At 42.6% G+C, this 14,747-nt stretch overlaps 1 protein-coding gene across 11 annotated transcripts in view; it reads left to right on the top strand.

Moving 5' to 3' along the window:
• Positions 1–12,197, top strand: part of LOC121188170 (protocadherin gamma-A4-like) — a 205,088-nt gene extending 192,891 nt beyond the window's left edge. For 10 of the 11 annotated variants that reach the window (XM_041047776.1, XM_041047778.1, XM_041047774.1 and 7 more), the window contains exons 2-4: positions 5,008–5,066; positions 8,337–8,434; positions 9,936–12,197. In XM_041047776.1, coding sequence (XP_040903710.1) covers positions 5,008–5,066; positions 8,337–8,434; positions 9,936–10,219 — 441 coding nt within the window. In that variant the 3' untranslated portion in view covers positions 10,220–12,197. The remainder of the gene's footprint in view (positions 1–5,007; positions 5,067–8,336; positions 8,435–9,935) is intronic. The other variant, XM_041047773.1, reaches the window with a different exon arrangement.
• The last annotated feature ends 2,550 nt before the right edge of the window (positions 12,198–14,747 follow it).

Below are 14,747 nucleotides of genomic sequence, written 5' to 3' on the forward strand. Positions count from 1 at the left end.
TTCTACTATGGATAAGGCTGAAAGAAGGTAGCTGAAGATAGCTGTAGAAATGGCAGAGGAAGGGGAAAGGGGGAGAAGTAAGTGCTTCTAACAGATGGAGAGGAGGAGGCAAACAGATGAAAATAGGTCCTTCAGTGTTGGCTCAGTGGAATGGCTGGGAGACAGAGGGGAACAGGATGACAGAGGGAGAGATGGAGTTTGGGGGGTGGGGGGGGGGGGGTTCAAAGAATAAAGCAGTAGCTGAAAAACAGGAATTCATGGGGTCAGTGGCCTGACCCCTGACTTCCTGTTGTCCTCTGAACTTTTGGTGATTGGTTCCAGGACACAGCAACACATGTGTGAGGCTGCTCTCGCTGTGTGAGTTCTGTGTGAGCCATTTCTGTGTTTCATTTTTAGATCCTCCTTGCCATGTGTCCAGAGTTGGGGGTGAAGGGAGGAAGGATAATAAGATAATAATCACATGCACAGACAACACATTTAGTAGTTTAATGGGAGGAGGCTGTGTCCGGGTTAGAAAATGGCCGACACGGCTCTCACCGGGATGAGTCATTTTAGGGGGAATTCAATGGGGAAAAAAACCTGGTTTTCTCATCCTTAATCCATTCATCTTCAGTCATGTCATGTTTAATGTAGAGTTGCTGATTATTACTGTCATTACTGTTGCTATGGTGTTTTGAGGGCAACTATTTCTTCTCCATAGAGCAGGATGTTTACCCTTTAATATCATCTGATTCTCCTGTTTCTCATGAGACCGTATTACATAGACTCTCTCTCTCTCTCTCTCTGCACTGAATTAGGATGTCCCTGAGGTCAGCAGGGTACCATCTGTCTCCCTGCTCTAGTGACACGTGTGCAATGAGGACAACAGAGGAAAAGAGGTAGAGGGACAGATAAAGGGATAGGAAGGATGGCTTTATGCACATGCACCACAGCGACAGACGGCACAGGCTATAATGGCTTTAGAGCAGCAGCTAACACTGTGGGTGTTTATGTGCTTGTGCGTGACATTGTGTGTAAAATGCATCAGGCACGAGGAGCCCTCTAGTAGTGTGTAATTTTAGCAGGACCCTGGGGCCTTAGTGCCTTCCTACTGCCGGTCTTTGTATCCTTTCTTCATTTTAAATAGAGTGTGCTGTTTTGGCACACGCTATTTAACCATGTGCTAACACAGAAAGTTTGGGAAAAATCATTTTGAAGATCTTTTTTTTGCCCGAAGCACTGGCAAATAAATTTAAAGGTAATTGCTTCCAATTGGCCCGTAACATGTAAAACTAAAACCCTAAAAAAGTAAGAGTCTCATGAACACAGGGGAATTTTCACTCAGGAACATGCCATGTAATTCTGATGTTAGGAATCTGACACACTAAGTTAGCTGCAGGTTATCATTTACCTCGTGTATCATTACAATTTATCACTTTCCTCACTATCTGTACATTCCCATGACCATGAGCTTTTCGGTCTGTGAGACTGTGGGAGTTTGTTGGCACGTGTACAGCATTAGGCCGGGTGTTTTGTAAATATACCTCTTTATGGACGATAAAACTGCACATGCGACAGACTGGCTCATGCGGTTCTGTGAAACTGTCCTCAAGGGTTTTGTCAGTTGAGTCATGATGTTTGTTTAAGGAAAAATAATGTTAAAAGCAAGCAATGTGCTTTTCTCTTGCGTCAGTGCTAGGTTTTTTCCCTTATTGAATTAACATGGATCCAGCATTTTAGAGGTTAACCATCCTGATTTCCACTGACCTAATCATTGCCTAGCATTAAAGAACTGTTTTTTGGCAAGAATGTGAGATAGCTGGGACACAGCATGAGGGAGTGAATGTGTCTGCCTCTATGTGCTAAAGGTTATATTGTGTGGTGTGTACGTGTGTGCTAAAGATTATCACAGCCACGGAACAGAAACAACTTCCTCTTTATAGACAGAGCACCAGGTGCAGTCCAGCTATAGTTCTTTTAACACCAATACAATCTGTGTGCGTGTTAGGAAACTGGATCTTCCAAAAAGAGCACCAGGTGGACCAGGTGATATTATATCGATTTTCCTTTGTACACCTGGATAAATATTTGTGTGTCGTGATAAAGAAGTGGTTAACTAGTAATCCAGATTTTTTCTAAAGCAAATTAAAATTCACAAACATGCTGGATTGAGTCCAGATGTTCCCATGTGCTGGTCAGTCCAGCTTATACTCCCTGATGAAGCCAGTGCTCACATAATGAATATCCATCTCATCTCTAAAGATCATAGCGCTTCAGCTGACACATGTCATGGTGCAGTAGCCAAGGAGCTCCGTCAGGTTGTAATTCACCTGGAGACCTCTCAAAGCTCTTTGGTTCAGCTTAAAGATGTAAGGGAAGCAGATTGACTGTGTAAAGCTTCCAGGCTGGTATAAAAGTTTTTCTATCGGATGAGAACTGAGGCCCCACAGAACTGTAATAATCCCTTCATCTCTCTACATTGGCCAAGCATGCTGGGTAGTCTGGCTGACCTTCTCTCTCTCTCTCTTGCTCTCTCTCTCTCTCTCGCTCTCTCGCTCTTTTGTGACTTTAGATATAACTTGCGCTCCGAATAATTTAAAAAAAAAAACATCTTGGCATACTGAATACCTTCATCTCATCTTTCTTTGGAGATTGACTCACTTCAGAGACAATGTAATAAAGAAACAAGCACAGCTAAAGATGCTCAGATAATAGGGGCTAGTCAATTAATCAATTAGATTTTGATCCCTGTGTGCTATTAAACCTGGCTTGGGATTTGTTTTCCCTGGCAACTGTTGTCGTCTGAACCGCCTTAAGAAGTCAGCAACTCTTAACTGTTCGTGGTTCAGTTTAGTGTTTGAAAATCCCTGTTTGAGTTTGCACTGGAGCAGGAGAAAATTGCATTCTTATGGATATTACCTGTCTGCTTGCGATGAGTACGTGCAGCCAAGCTGTCCATAATGAAGCATAAAGAATAACAGTATATCAGCTGTTTAACTTAAGCTAGCAGTGGGGCCCAGTATTCCAGCACAGAGTCTGTTACCCTTTATTCCACATGCATGGAGTGGGATCTGACCTTGGAAATGACAAGTCTGTGTCTGTGAATGTGTGGTAAGAACGAGTCACACAGCTGGAATGCTGGGCCTCTCTGTGGATGTTTGCCTCCACTCAGTGCTGATATTTTTCTCTCTCTACCTAAACGCAGTCAGACTTACATGCCCACGCTCACATACACGTCTCTGAGTCCGTTTTTAGACTCTTAACATCAACCAAACTGCTCTTCTCATCCTCATTTTATGGCTTTATGTTGTAACTATAACACTGTGAGTTCTGGTATTTCAGTTTGTTATGGGGACAAGGGTAAGCAGACTTGTCTGCTTTTGTTCTGACTCTATTTTCTTTTTCCCGAGTGTTGAAGACTTGACTAATGGTGTTTGTAGTAGTAGTAGTAGTAGTAGGTGTTTGTAGACAACAATTAAATTTAATCCGCTGACAGCTATTTTCACTCAACACTACATGCATTGTAGGGTTGTTCAGTAATTGTACTAGTGAGTGAACACAGATTGCCACACAACTCTTTTATTTCTTTACATTCACACTCCCTCTTGCACATTGTAGTGTTGTGTACAATGCATGGCTCTTAGCAGACCATCCAATGAACCACAGTACTTTCTTCCCTCTTCTATTTAAGCTGCTTTTAAGTTCTGTGTAATGTGTGGCGGGATGCCGAACACTATTTCCCATTTCACTTGTTTCAACAACCTGTGTTTGCCTGTTTGTTCTTTTTGTGCCTTCAGTAAGTTACCATTCATTGGTGCATTTGCTCCTTATTTACCTATATTGTAATAGATGCTCCAGTCGTGACAGTCACCACTCTCTCATGCTCTTCCTTTTTGCATCTGTGTTTTTTCCATGGATTTTCTCTTTCTGTTTTCTCTCCTGCTCTCTTGTTTCTTTCGATGATTCCCTCGGGTAGAACAGCTCTTTTAATAATGCAGCACATCATCCTGCTGGCCTCTCTCTCCGGGGAGCTCTTGTGTCGATTAGGCTGCAGAATCTGGAGCCAAGCCAAGGGTCTATTCACCGCATCACTGAACAACAAGAGAGCCTGAGAGAGAGGGAAAGAGCGAGAGAGATGAGAAAGACATGGTGACATGGCCAGTGAGGTAGAGATGGACAAGACTGCAATGGGCTTGAAGACATTAATAGAGTGTAGCAGAGACATACAGAGATGAGAGAGGCTTTTATCCCTGCTGAACCACCATCTTAGTCTCATCTCCATGAAGTTTTGGTCTCAAAATAACAAACAGGATCGTCTTTCACAGACTCTCTCTGTATCTGTTAAAGTAATCTTTATAAGAGCCCTGCAGTTACTCAGTTAACTCAGTGGGAAGCTGACCAATCTATCTCTCAGAAAGTCTCATCAGTGCAAGCCACAGTTATGGGGGAGTGTCATAGTTTTGTTTTGCCTGCATGTCCTGATGCAGGTCCTCTGGACATTCGATTCATTCTCTGGCTGCAGTGACGCATTTTTTCTGACTCATTACATTGGTATATAGCTGATTCCCCACTTATGTGATCAAGTAGTTCTCTTTTTGATACTGTCTGCATTTTGTTTTTAGTTCTGAGGCCTGTTTTATAAGCACAGTCCTAGTTTGTTTGTGTGTGTGTGTGTGTGTGTGTGTGTGTGTGTGTGTGTGTGTGTGTGTGTGTGTGTGTGTGTACGCTCCTCTGCTGCATTTTATGCTCCACAGCTCTTGGAACTACATGGATGCCTGAGTACACAGATATCCGTTGCCGTCTGTAACCCTTTGTTGAGCCTTACTGAAAAAATGAAGAGGTTTTTCTAAGTCACAGACTGACACACATAAGGATTCACGCAGACATAAACACCATCACAGACACAGATGCGTCGTCTGCGAAGCAACATCATATGAACCAAATGGTCATATGACAAACCTCAAAAAGGTCTTGCTGTTGTTGCAGTGAAACATAAGTTTCATGTTGCATCTTCTGTTCTCTCCACAGCAAAAGCCCCCCAACAATGACTGGCGCTTCACACAGGGACAGAGACCTGGACCCAGCGGGTGAGTAAACTGACACACACACAGACACACACACTGGAGAAATGCCCAATAATATCAAAGACATTGTGCTGCACAGGTGCAGCTTATTGTGAAAGCAGAGAGAGTGACGAAGGAGGGATAAAAAAAAATAGGGAGGTGGTGCTGTAGCCATAAGAAGTAGTTGCCAGCAAAATGCTTATTTTGAAAGTACTGATGACACTGGAATCATAATTTCAACATCTGTATCAGACTTTGAATCACATTGTGTTGGTGATGTAATTCATGCTTGTGTTTTATTGCATGATTCCGCTCCATGAGTTCCTGATTTACACAGCGTCTCTCTGCCTGTTTTCCAGGCTGCTTTATAAAATGGCTGCCGCAGCTTCCACTCCCCCTCCCCCTCCCCTCCTGTTCCTCTCCTCTCTGCGCTCTCTGAGCCTGTGTGCCATCACTCAGTACTACTGATGAGGGATGGTGACCAGAGCTTGGGGGTGGGGGGTTGGGATGGTGTGTTTCTCCTTATTGCTCTCGCCGTCATTTTCTACCATCTGAAGGGGGGGGGGGGGGGGCACACTGACTGAAATTTACTTATCTAAATGTCAACAGACAATTGTGTTTTTGTATTTCAGTTGTGCGTTTTAGTGAGCGTGTTTGTTGCTATTTGCCCATGTGGTGTAGACTAAGATGGAATGCCTGCAGTAACAGTTTTCACAACAATGATTGCACAACACCTTCTATCAGTCGAGGCTTCTCCCTGAAACATTCCTCCAGCTGGGGAAAAAGTACCCTGTTGCGCCAAGTCACGAAAATGTTAGACACACACAAGCACAAGCCACTGCAGTTTTAGAAGAGACCACTGGGATTATGGATACATTGGACATAATTCATGTTAGTGGTCAATAAAAAGAAAACTAACTTCCCATCTCTGGTATTTTAAATGGATATTACAGACTCAACATATTTTCCACAGAGATCTAGAGCACAATATTCTCATTTTCCTTTTTTTTTCTTTTGAAACTCTAAGCCCAACCATCAGTCAAATACAAAATGATTCTTTCAGACTGTATAACTTGTTGTGTTTTTAGTCCCCACATGCCGTACGGTACACACATACGATGGACGCCGAAGAGTGGGACAAGGTACCAATTTAGACGTAGACTTTGTATGGTCGCTCTCTGTCCTTATTAACTGATCTGTCTTCAGTTTTATATAGTCAGTGTTTGGTGGAAGAGGGACCTGATCAGCTGATAAGGGCAGACAGTGGCTAAAATCTTTATAGGTAGTGCACTGCAGTTGAGTGCTGTGCTGTGTGTAGATGTACTTAACCCATAGCTTCTGTTAGTCTCCCTAAAAGTTTGATGGGGTTTGTTGATCGATGTGCATAGGCCACAATGCCTGCTGTGGCGTAGAAAGGATTGTGAGACTTTTGAGTTTGCGTGCAGTGTTTTGTAGATTTGCTATGCCTTGTATGTGTCGCTATACATATAGTCATTTTAGTCTGAGAGCTCTCGTTTTCTCTCCTTCTAGGGAACTGGCTTACCATACAGTGTCGCCTTTGATGTGTGTCTGTGATGATTGTAGCTCAACATCACCACATGTGGCTTTGTCATGTGATTTATCAACTGGGTGACAAAGACAGAGAAAATGAAAAGAACTGTTTCAAGACTGATCTCTTTAAAATGCCTGTTAGAGTGTGAAAAATTCCTTAATGGAGAAACAGCACTCCACATTCAATGCTTGAAGTCAACATGCAGATGAGACAGATGTCAGCATGTACGCCATGTGACTGACTCTATTAGCTTAAAATTAAGTTTGAAGTTACTGTCTGGAAGGTTCTCTGCAAAACAACAAGGAGAGTCATCCACTGGAGATAAAACATATCGGATAAGGTTGCAGAGGATGTCTGGCCAACCGAGGACGTCCCTCTGGACCACAGTTCACAACCTTGCCCACAGGAAGTGATAATCCTAACCACAGGAAGCGCTTAACACAACCACAGGATGTGATAAGCACAGAGAGACGCTAATTTGGCCCAAATGAAGCATTCCCTTTTATCTTAGTTGAGGTAAAGAGCCACAAAATGGCTGCCCTGGCTTTACTGACCGTGCTCTTACACAGCCTGTTTCTCATTGGCTGCCTGGCACAGGACGTACATGTTTCTCTCCCTCAGTCTCTCTCTGGCACTCAAGTGAAAGCCACTTCAGAGTTTTGGCAGTGCAATCTGGCAACCTGCTCTTGTACAGAGTTTTTGTGTCAGCATTCCTTTTTCACTTTTCCCCCCTCATTGTGTCCTTTACTTTCTCTTAATTCCCTTGAGCAGGCCAATTTGTCCGAGGGTTTTTTAGTTAGTTTTAAATAGAATGGGCAGCTTTCCTCTTTACATCCCATTTCTTTAACACATTATCAATGTGCATACAGTCTTGTTTTAATCAGGTATTACTATAGCTTGAGGACTTGAGACTTCAGTGTTACTGTAATCCATCATGGAGGATAAATGCCCTCAGGTGGTTTGTTTTTGCCCAAAACAGTCAAATAACCAGTGTTATTACACACACAGACACAATTCAGCATGTTGAGAGAGTAGTTAAAACCATCTATGTTGTTTGTACTCTTAGATATCTTTGTTTTTTTTAGCAATTTGAGAAGAGGAGCACGGCCATGATTAAAACACTGTGACCTAATTGTCAGTTGTGGAGCCTGTGTTGGTGTGCACAAGTGTGGGAATGGAAATGAGTCGGTGAGCATAATAGATCGCAGGTCTGCTTTCTCCTTTGTTGCCCCCACATGCAAATTGCCGACTTTAAATAAACAAGCCTTTGAAGGTGAAGTTTGCCCAGATGGAAATGCTCAATGCTCACTGAGCTCTGCATGTGTGATTGTGCAGACAGCTATTTCCTTTAAAGGTGGGATCATTAAATATTTAATGAGATTTACTAGACGGCACAGTGCTCGTGGTCATACCGGAGAGAAAGTGTGAATGTTGTACAGTGTTTAACTGTGTGTGCGAACACGCTTAGTACTGTGTCTCTGTGCGCAGACACATTTGTACATTCTTAAACAAAGAGTGCGTTTGAGTGCGTGTTTGTTTGCGACACACCCTGTTTTGTAAACTACACATCTTCCTTGTTATCCTCGCTGAGTTCTCTTCAGGCTGTGTACTTTGCCATCAGCTGCTTTGCCTTTTACACCATAAACCACCAACTGTCCACTGAGCTAAACACACACATGGACACACTGCAGAGGACAAACCACAAGTTATTTTCAGTTCTTCTTTTCTCGTTTTCGCTACAGGGCAACCGGAGGACCTGAGGTTGCCATGGGAACTGGCCCCTGGCCCCAACCCCCTACTGAAGCTGAGCAGCTCCAGGCCCTGATGGCTGCAGCCAACGGTGAGCCCTATACCTTATCATCTTTTTCCTCCCTCGGATTAATTCATCTTCTCCTTTTCAAACCCATTTCTATCAGTTTCAGTTCAGCCAGTGAGCATGAGAAGCAGCGATTTGTTTAGGATCCTGTTAGTTTGGAGGGAAACTAGCCAGACTCACTCAGTGATAAAGCCCTCTCTGTCCACATTGATGTTTCCATGTAGTGACATTCAGACAAGGAACGTCACAACCTGCAGCTCTTCAGATAAACAGTACAGCTTGTTGAATTCAACAACATGACAGGGATGCGTGTTTCCACTGTAACCCACTGATCACATGAACAATGTTTTATCATAAGCAGAGCTACATGAATATTTAAGTAATATGCAGCCTTCAGGCCACCCCACAACCAAAGATTCCTATTTTCCACCACACATATCCTCCTTCTTCTGTCCTACACACACACACATTGTCTCATCTTCGGGCTGTTACTGTGGAGGCCTTAGTAATCACATGAAAAAATACACCAAAAATTGGCTTTGAAAACAGGCCCCGAATATAGTGACAGGAAAACACTAAATAACACAGAAATGGCGAAGGGACAAGATGCATTGCCAAATAGACTCAAGTCATTGTTTCCACTGTTATTTTAACCACTGACACATCACATACACACCCTGCCCTTCCCCTGGACACTCCACCGGACGTTGTGAGGATTTTTTTTTCTGTCTGAGTGAACGGAGAAAGAAAATGCTCTGTCTTGGGCAAAGAGGTAACCTGCATGCCAGCACAAAGTTAGATAGAACAAACAGTTTGTGCCATCAGGAAGGAAAGAACAAACAGTGTCTATGATAAATGCTGAAGGACGTCTCTCCTCTAGGCTTAATGTCACAGTGCATTGTTATATAGCTGATATAGCTATGTTTTCAGTATGAAGTCAGTGCAGTTAGCATGACAGTTTTTGTGTGTACATATATGTGTTTATATAGGCTGAGAGCAACTACAGGATGGGGGAGGGTGCGTTTGTGTCTCTGGCTCTGCAATGCAGGGGCTGTGGGAGAATTATGAGCTGAGCAGCTACGTCATTCTCACACAGACTCAGGCCATGCGTGACAGAAAATGATGAAACACTCTCCCCAGCATGCTCCTCTGTGTTTCTGCATTCCTGTAAAAAATGCACACTATGAACCATTTTGTAACATCTCTTGTGCCTCTTTTGTTCGTATTTTTTACAGTCATGCCCTCAGTTTTTAATTTAGCTTACAGCAACCTCATGTTTTTCCTGGGTGTGTTATAAAGAAATCTAATATTCACACTGAATTACCCTTTAATCAAGTGTCTTATCATTTATAATTTTTTAAAGTAATTAGTTTTATCTCCTTTTATGACCTGTTTTTATTTCACCACTTCTGTGTAACACTGTCACACTAAAAATCTTCAAATTCTTTTGTCTAACAAGTTTCATCTCTCTCTTCCCTCTCCTTCCTAACCCCTTATTCCCCCACTCTATCTCTCTTCTCCCCAGAAGTGAGCGAGGCTACAGCCACCCTGGGGCCTGGCACCATGGGCCTTAGCACCCGCTATAGCCCCCAGTTCACTCTGCAGCACGTGCCCGATTACCGCCAGAACGTCTACATCCCCGGCAGCACAGCCACCCTAACCTCCAACCCCCAGCAGCAGCAGGCCACTGCCCAGCAGGCCACCCAGCAGGCACTGCCCCCGCCCCAGGCCTCAGCCCAGCCCGAGCCCCCCAAGGCCGCCCAGACCCCTGCCTCCAAGAAGAAGTCCACCAAGAAGGAGAAGAAGTAGATCTGGACGAAGAGAGGTGGAGGAATGATAAACCTGGCCTGATTTGATGAGAAATTCAACCCCCCATATCCCCCCATTAGGTATCTGACTGCTCTGCTGTCACTCATGCTAGCCACGGTCTAAATATTGACAGCAAATCAATTTTGGCCGCATGGGCGATGCTGATGGTTCTTTGAAAGAGTGTCATGAAGAATCTGAATGTGTTGAAGGTTGTTGCTGGTGTTGATAACCCGTGCTGTGCTAAAGGTCTAGTATTGCTGGTGTACTCTTTGTTGGTAGATATTTTTGGCAGGTTATGGGGGGTTATTGTGATTTTTTTTTTCTTCTTCTTTTGGCAAAATCAGATTAACTTGGACAAAGAGATTCAGTGTAACGAACCTTGCTGGGATGACAAGGCTATACACAGTGATGTATTAAGAGAAGAAATGTTAATGTCTTTCATGTTGGATTTATTGTTCTCTTTCCCTGAGGTGGAAAGTCAGCTATTGTAAAGTACGCTAGTTGCCATCCATTAGATTCCTATATAGGGTCAGTCTTGCAGGGTCTTAAAGCATAAGTCCTGTGGATATAAGGCTGTTGTTTGACAGGTATTACAAACTCTTCTGCATGCTCTTTAAGGTTCAAACCACATATACTAGTTTAGCATCGCAAACTATGCATTGCAAAAGCAAAGAGGAGGACACCCTCAATCTATTCTCCTCCCTCCAATCGCAGGTCAATATAATGCACATGTAGCATTTACTTGACACAAAATGAAAATTACTTTTGTAATCATAGTTTAAAAGATAAGATTTTAACCTCCTGTTATTTTGTATGACCTGAGCATGCACCCAGAGGAAGGGCTGGCAGAGGGTGGAGCGGCATGGCACTGTGTCATGGAGTCAAGAGCCATGCTGTCCATGCAGGTGGTAAAACAGCAGGGACCGGCTTCTTGTATGACACCTCCAGATGGGCACAGACATGTCCTGCACCCTCTACCTTCCCTTCTTCATACCCAGCTCGTGTCCTCCCCTCACTCACTACCCCATGTTGAGAGCCAAACAAAGAGAAATGCACTGTTCGTATTCTGGAGATGAGATGCTGTAGGGGTAGTAAATCACTTTGGTCTTTAGGGAAACGCGTAGATGTGGTAAACTTAAGTGCTTAGGAGTTTCTAGACACTTTGCAGGCCTCTAGGGCCTCGACAGAGTATTTCCCCTCACTATCCTGAAGTGCTGAAGAAACTTATTGATGTGACACAGTAACATGTTTTTTTTCTTTGGGAGATAATGATTCGATAGCATAGAGGAATTGTTTGTATAAGAAATGAAGTCTTTACTTTGCCATCCATCTGTCTGTCTGTCAGGCCCCTGGCCAGATAAAACTGCATGAGATAAGGCAGCTTGCAGGCTGGGTCGGGGGAGTGGAGGGAGCTGTGCTGAAGGGTACACAGACTGAGGTGGCACCATTACATCAACCAGGGGGGTGGGGAAAAACAAAATCTAGGCTCTACCCACTGAATGTACAGAGGAACCACTGTTGACCCGTCCACCCCCTAAACTTTCTCTAATGCACTGACCCAGGTAGGGGTCAACAGAGCCATGCACAGCTGTCCCTGTTGGTGAGGAGATACCACTCGAGAGCCCTTTGAAACGTCCTTTCTCCACTGAAATCAGTGGGAAACCTCAGCCTTTTTACCACTCGCCTCTCCCCTCCGCTCTCTGGTCCTGTGAGGCTCTTCCCCACTGTAAATAAACACAAGTCCTGTCGATGGTATGAGCCAGTTGTTTGTATAGTAGGGACCACGTCCAACATTTTCAAAATAAAAGTCCCTCTCCACAAGGCGTGGCTTACTACTGGAATGTGTTGCATTTTGTTTTTCAAGAAAAATACAAAAACCACAGTTTAAAAAAATAAATAAATAAAAGAATAATGAATAAAAATCTGAGATGTTCTTCAACAGTTTGTGTTGCAATGTAGTAACTAAGCACCATGGAAGCCAACTAACTCTTCAGTGTAAATAAACAAAGATAACTTTAGATAAGTAAACAAAGTGACACACGTAGACTAGTTAACCTGTGATATGTGTTGCGCATATTTTTGTGTTCATTTTCTCTCTACTATCTTTTATCACCCTGTAAAGAAACAAAACAAAAAAAATATGGAAATGTTTCTATCCTTCTGTAACCTCTTAATGTTCTTTTGCGGTGATTTTATCTCGTGCATTTGTGAAAGAATGCCTCTCATTCTCTTTCTGTCCATATGAACAAATGATTATAAATATTATATATGTGTAAGTCCGTCTGCTGCTGAATTAATACTGCTCTATCCTGCTGTATTATCTTTCTTATCAAATGCTTAGCCCCCACGCTATACCCCTGTGTTACTCTTATTTTTATGCTAATATTTATATTGCTGTTTTATTTTCTCTTGGACACTGACATTTCAAATAAAAAGATACTGAAATCATTTAAAAAATATTGTCTGTGTCATTTGTTTTATACTAATGTTTGTATTTCTCCTTTTATTAACTTGCATTGGCTACTGCTTCTTTGTGAGCTAACTTTTTAACTATTACACTGCTAGACTCACCTGTGAGTCCAGTGTGCAGCTGTGCATTAACAATCTTTCCTGAGGGTTTCTGTCTGTGTGACCCACATTCAGCAGGACTGCAGTACTCCAAATGAAGCTTTGTTCCTCATCCCTGGTCCATTTCATGTGGTCTTTGTGACTGTGAGACACAAAATGGACATAGATTTGCTCCTTTTTTAAAAACTGTTCCCTGAATATATGATGACTGAATTGGGGCACTTTATTGTGATGCTTCTTTTTAATAAAACAAACCAAAACTGTATAAATTATAGCTGTGTTGATAAAATCAATTCTCCTATTCTGAATCGATTCTCATTTTATTTTGTAAAGATCGATTCATACATGCTCAAGTACGAATTTACGTCATCGAATTCACGCATGCGCGCGTGGTGTGAAGCTACCAAACTATGAACATCGTCGGATAGTAAGCAATGCTTAGTTAATGTTAAAAATAAAAAAAGTGCAAACTTGGGCATTACTAAATTACGTCCGACGCCATGTTCATTGTTTGGTAGCTTCACACCATGCGCGCATGCGTGAATTCGATGACGCGAATTTGTACGCGAACACATACAAATCGATCTTTAGAAAATAAAATGAGAATCGATTCAGAATAGGAGAATCAATTTTATCAACACAGCTCTATTTTAAACTGTAGCAGGATGCAACAACTGTACTGTAGCAAATTTCTTTAAATACTGTGGTATTTAAAGAAATTTGAGTTTGTCAATGAAAGTATAGTAGAACAGATAATACAGGAAAGTCACTTCCTCTGTTGTTGGGTACCAGCTACAAGCACATCAGCCAATTAATTCACAGTAGAATCTTCCTTTAAAAACAATGGCTGATTGTTTGTGTTATATCTCCTGTTGTCTGAATACAAAAAACAGACTAACAAAGCATGAGGAAAAAATAAGAGTGATAAAGTAAAAAGTCTACATTTATACAGCTCATTCCACCTAAACTCACTTCTGCTCTAGCTCATCATATTGGAGCTTATCTTTCCTCTCAGAGACTACAGGGAACATGGTCGGCCGCTCAGGGTCTTTGTGCCTTTCACAAGGTCTTACACAATAGCATACGTCCCTATAAATAGCCCATGGGAGACGTCACCAAGCAAAACAAAAGGAGCAGGCTTTAACTCACTGCTGCAGATGTTGGGGGATGGAAAGGAGGGACTGTTGAGCTGGAGGGATGGAGATGATGTGAGTGTTGCTCATGAATAAGGCATGACGTCTACTAATATCAGCTAATGCAGGTCTTCTAAGCTGCCAGGTTGCTGCCTGAAGATCACACAAGAACAACAGCTGTGAGGCATCTGAGAGTATACCTAAATAAAGATGCTTTCATTCATATAAACAAAAAAAAATGCAAGTTTTCATTCAGATCATTTCTGAAGCATTTCTTCTTATAGATCAGATTTCAACTTTCAACAATCCAGCTCTTTCCACAGCAGCATTGCAACATCAAAATTCACATACCCAAAATGGCCGGCTCTTCTCCCTTCCTTCTCTTGTTGTATTATGTGGTTGCTACAGCAACTGTCAGCCCTACCACTGGATGCTTCCCTCTGTTCTCCACATCTTCATTACAGATCTATGCAGTAGCCATTATTGGCTCCACGCAGGGCCTGGCTGAGCTTAATGACCTGCAGGAAGACAAACATATTCAGCCACTCATCAAACCTGGCAACACAGAGAGAGACATATGCAGGAAACATGGCAGAGCCGAGCTGAGAATATCCCACACACACACACAAGTGGTTGAGTCAGAGGTAATAACACACTATGGGTTTGTCCCAGTTTGATTCACTGGAGATTTACAGGATCAGTTTCCATTTGAGAACAATTCTAATTTTAGGTGACAATCAACGGAAATTGAAATATTATTCATCTGGGTATATAATGCACACTGTATACGATTCGGCTTTAAAATAGCTTTAGAGTTACTTTGTCAG

Source organism: Toxotes jaculatrix, chromosome 10 (assembly GCF_017976425.1).
Source record: "Toxotes jaculatrix isolate fToxJac2 chromosome 10, fToxJac2.pri, whole genome shotgun sequence".
Lineage (NCBI taxonomy): Eukaryota > Metazoa > Chordata > Actinopteri > Toxotidae > Toxotes > Toxotes jaculatrix.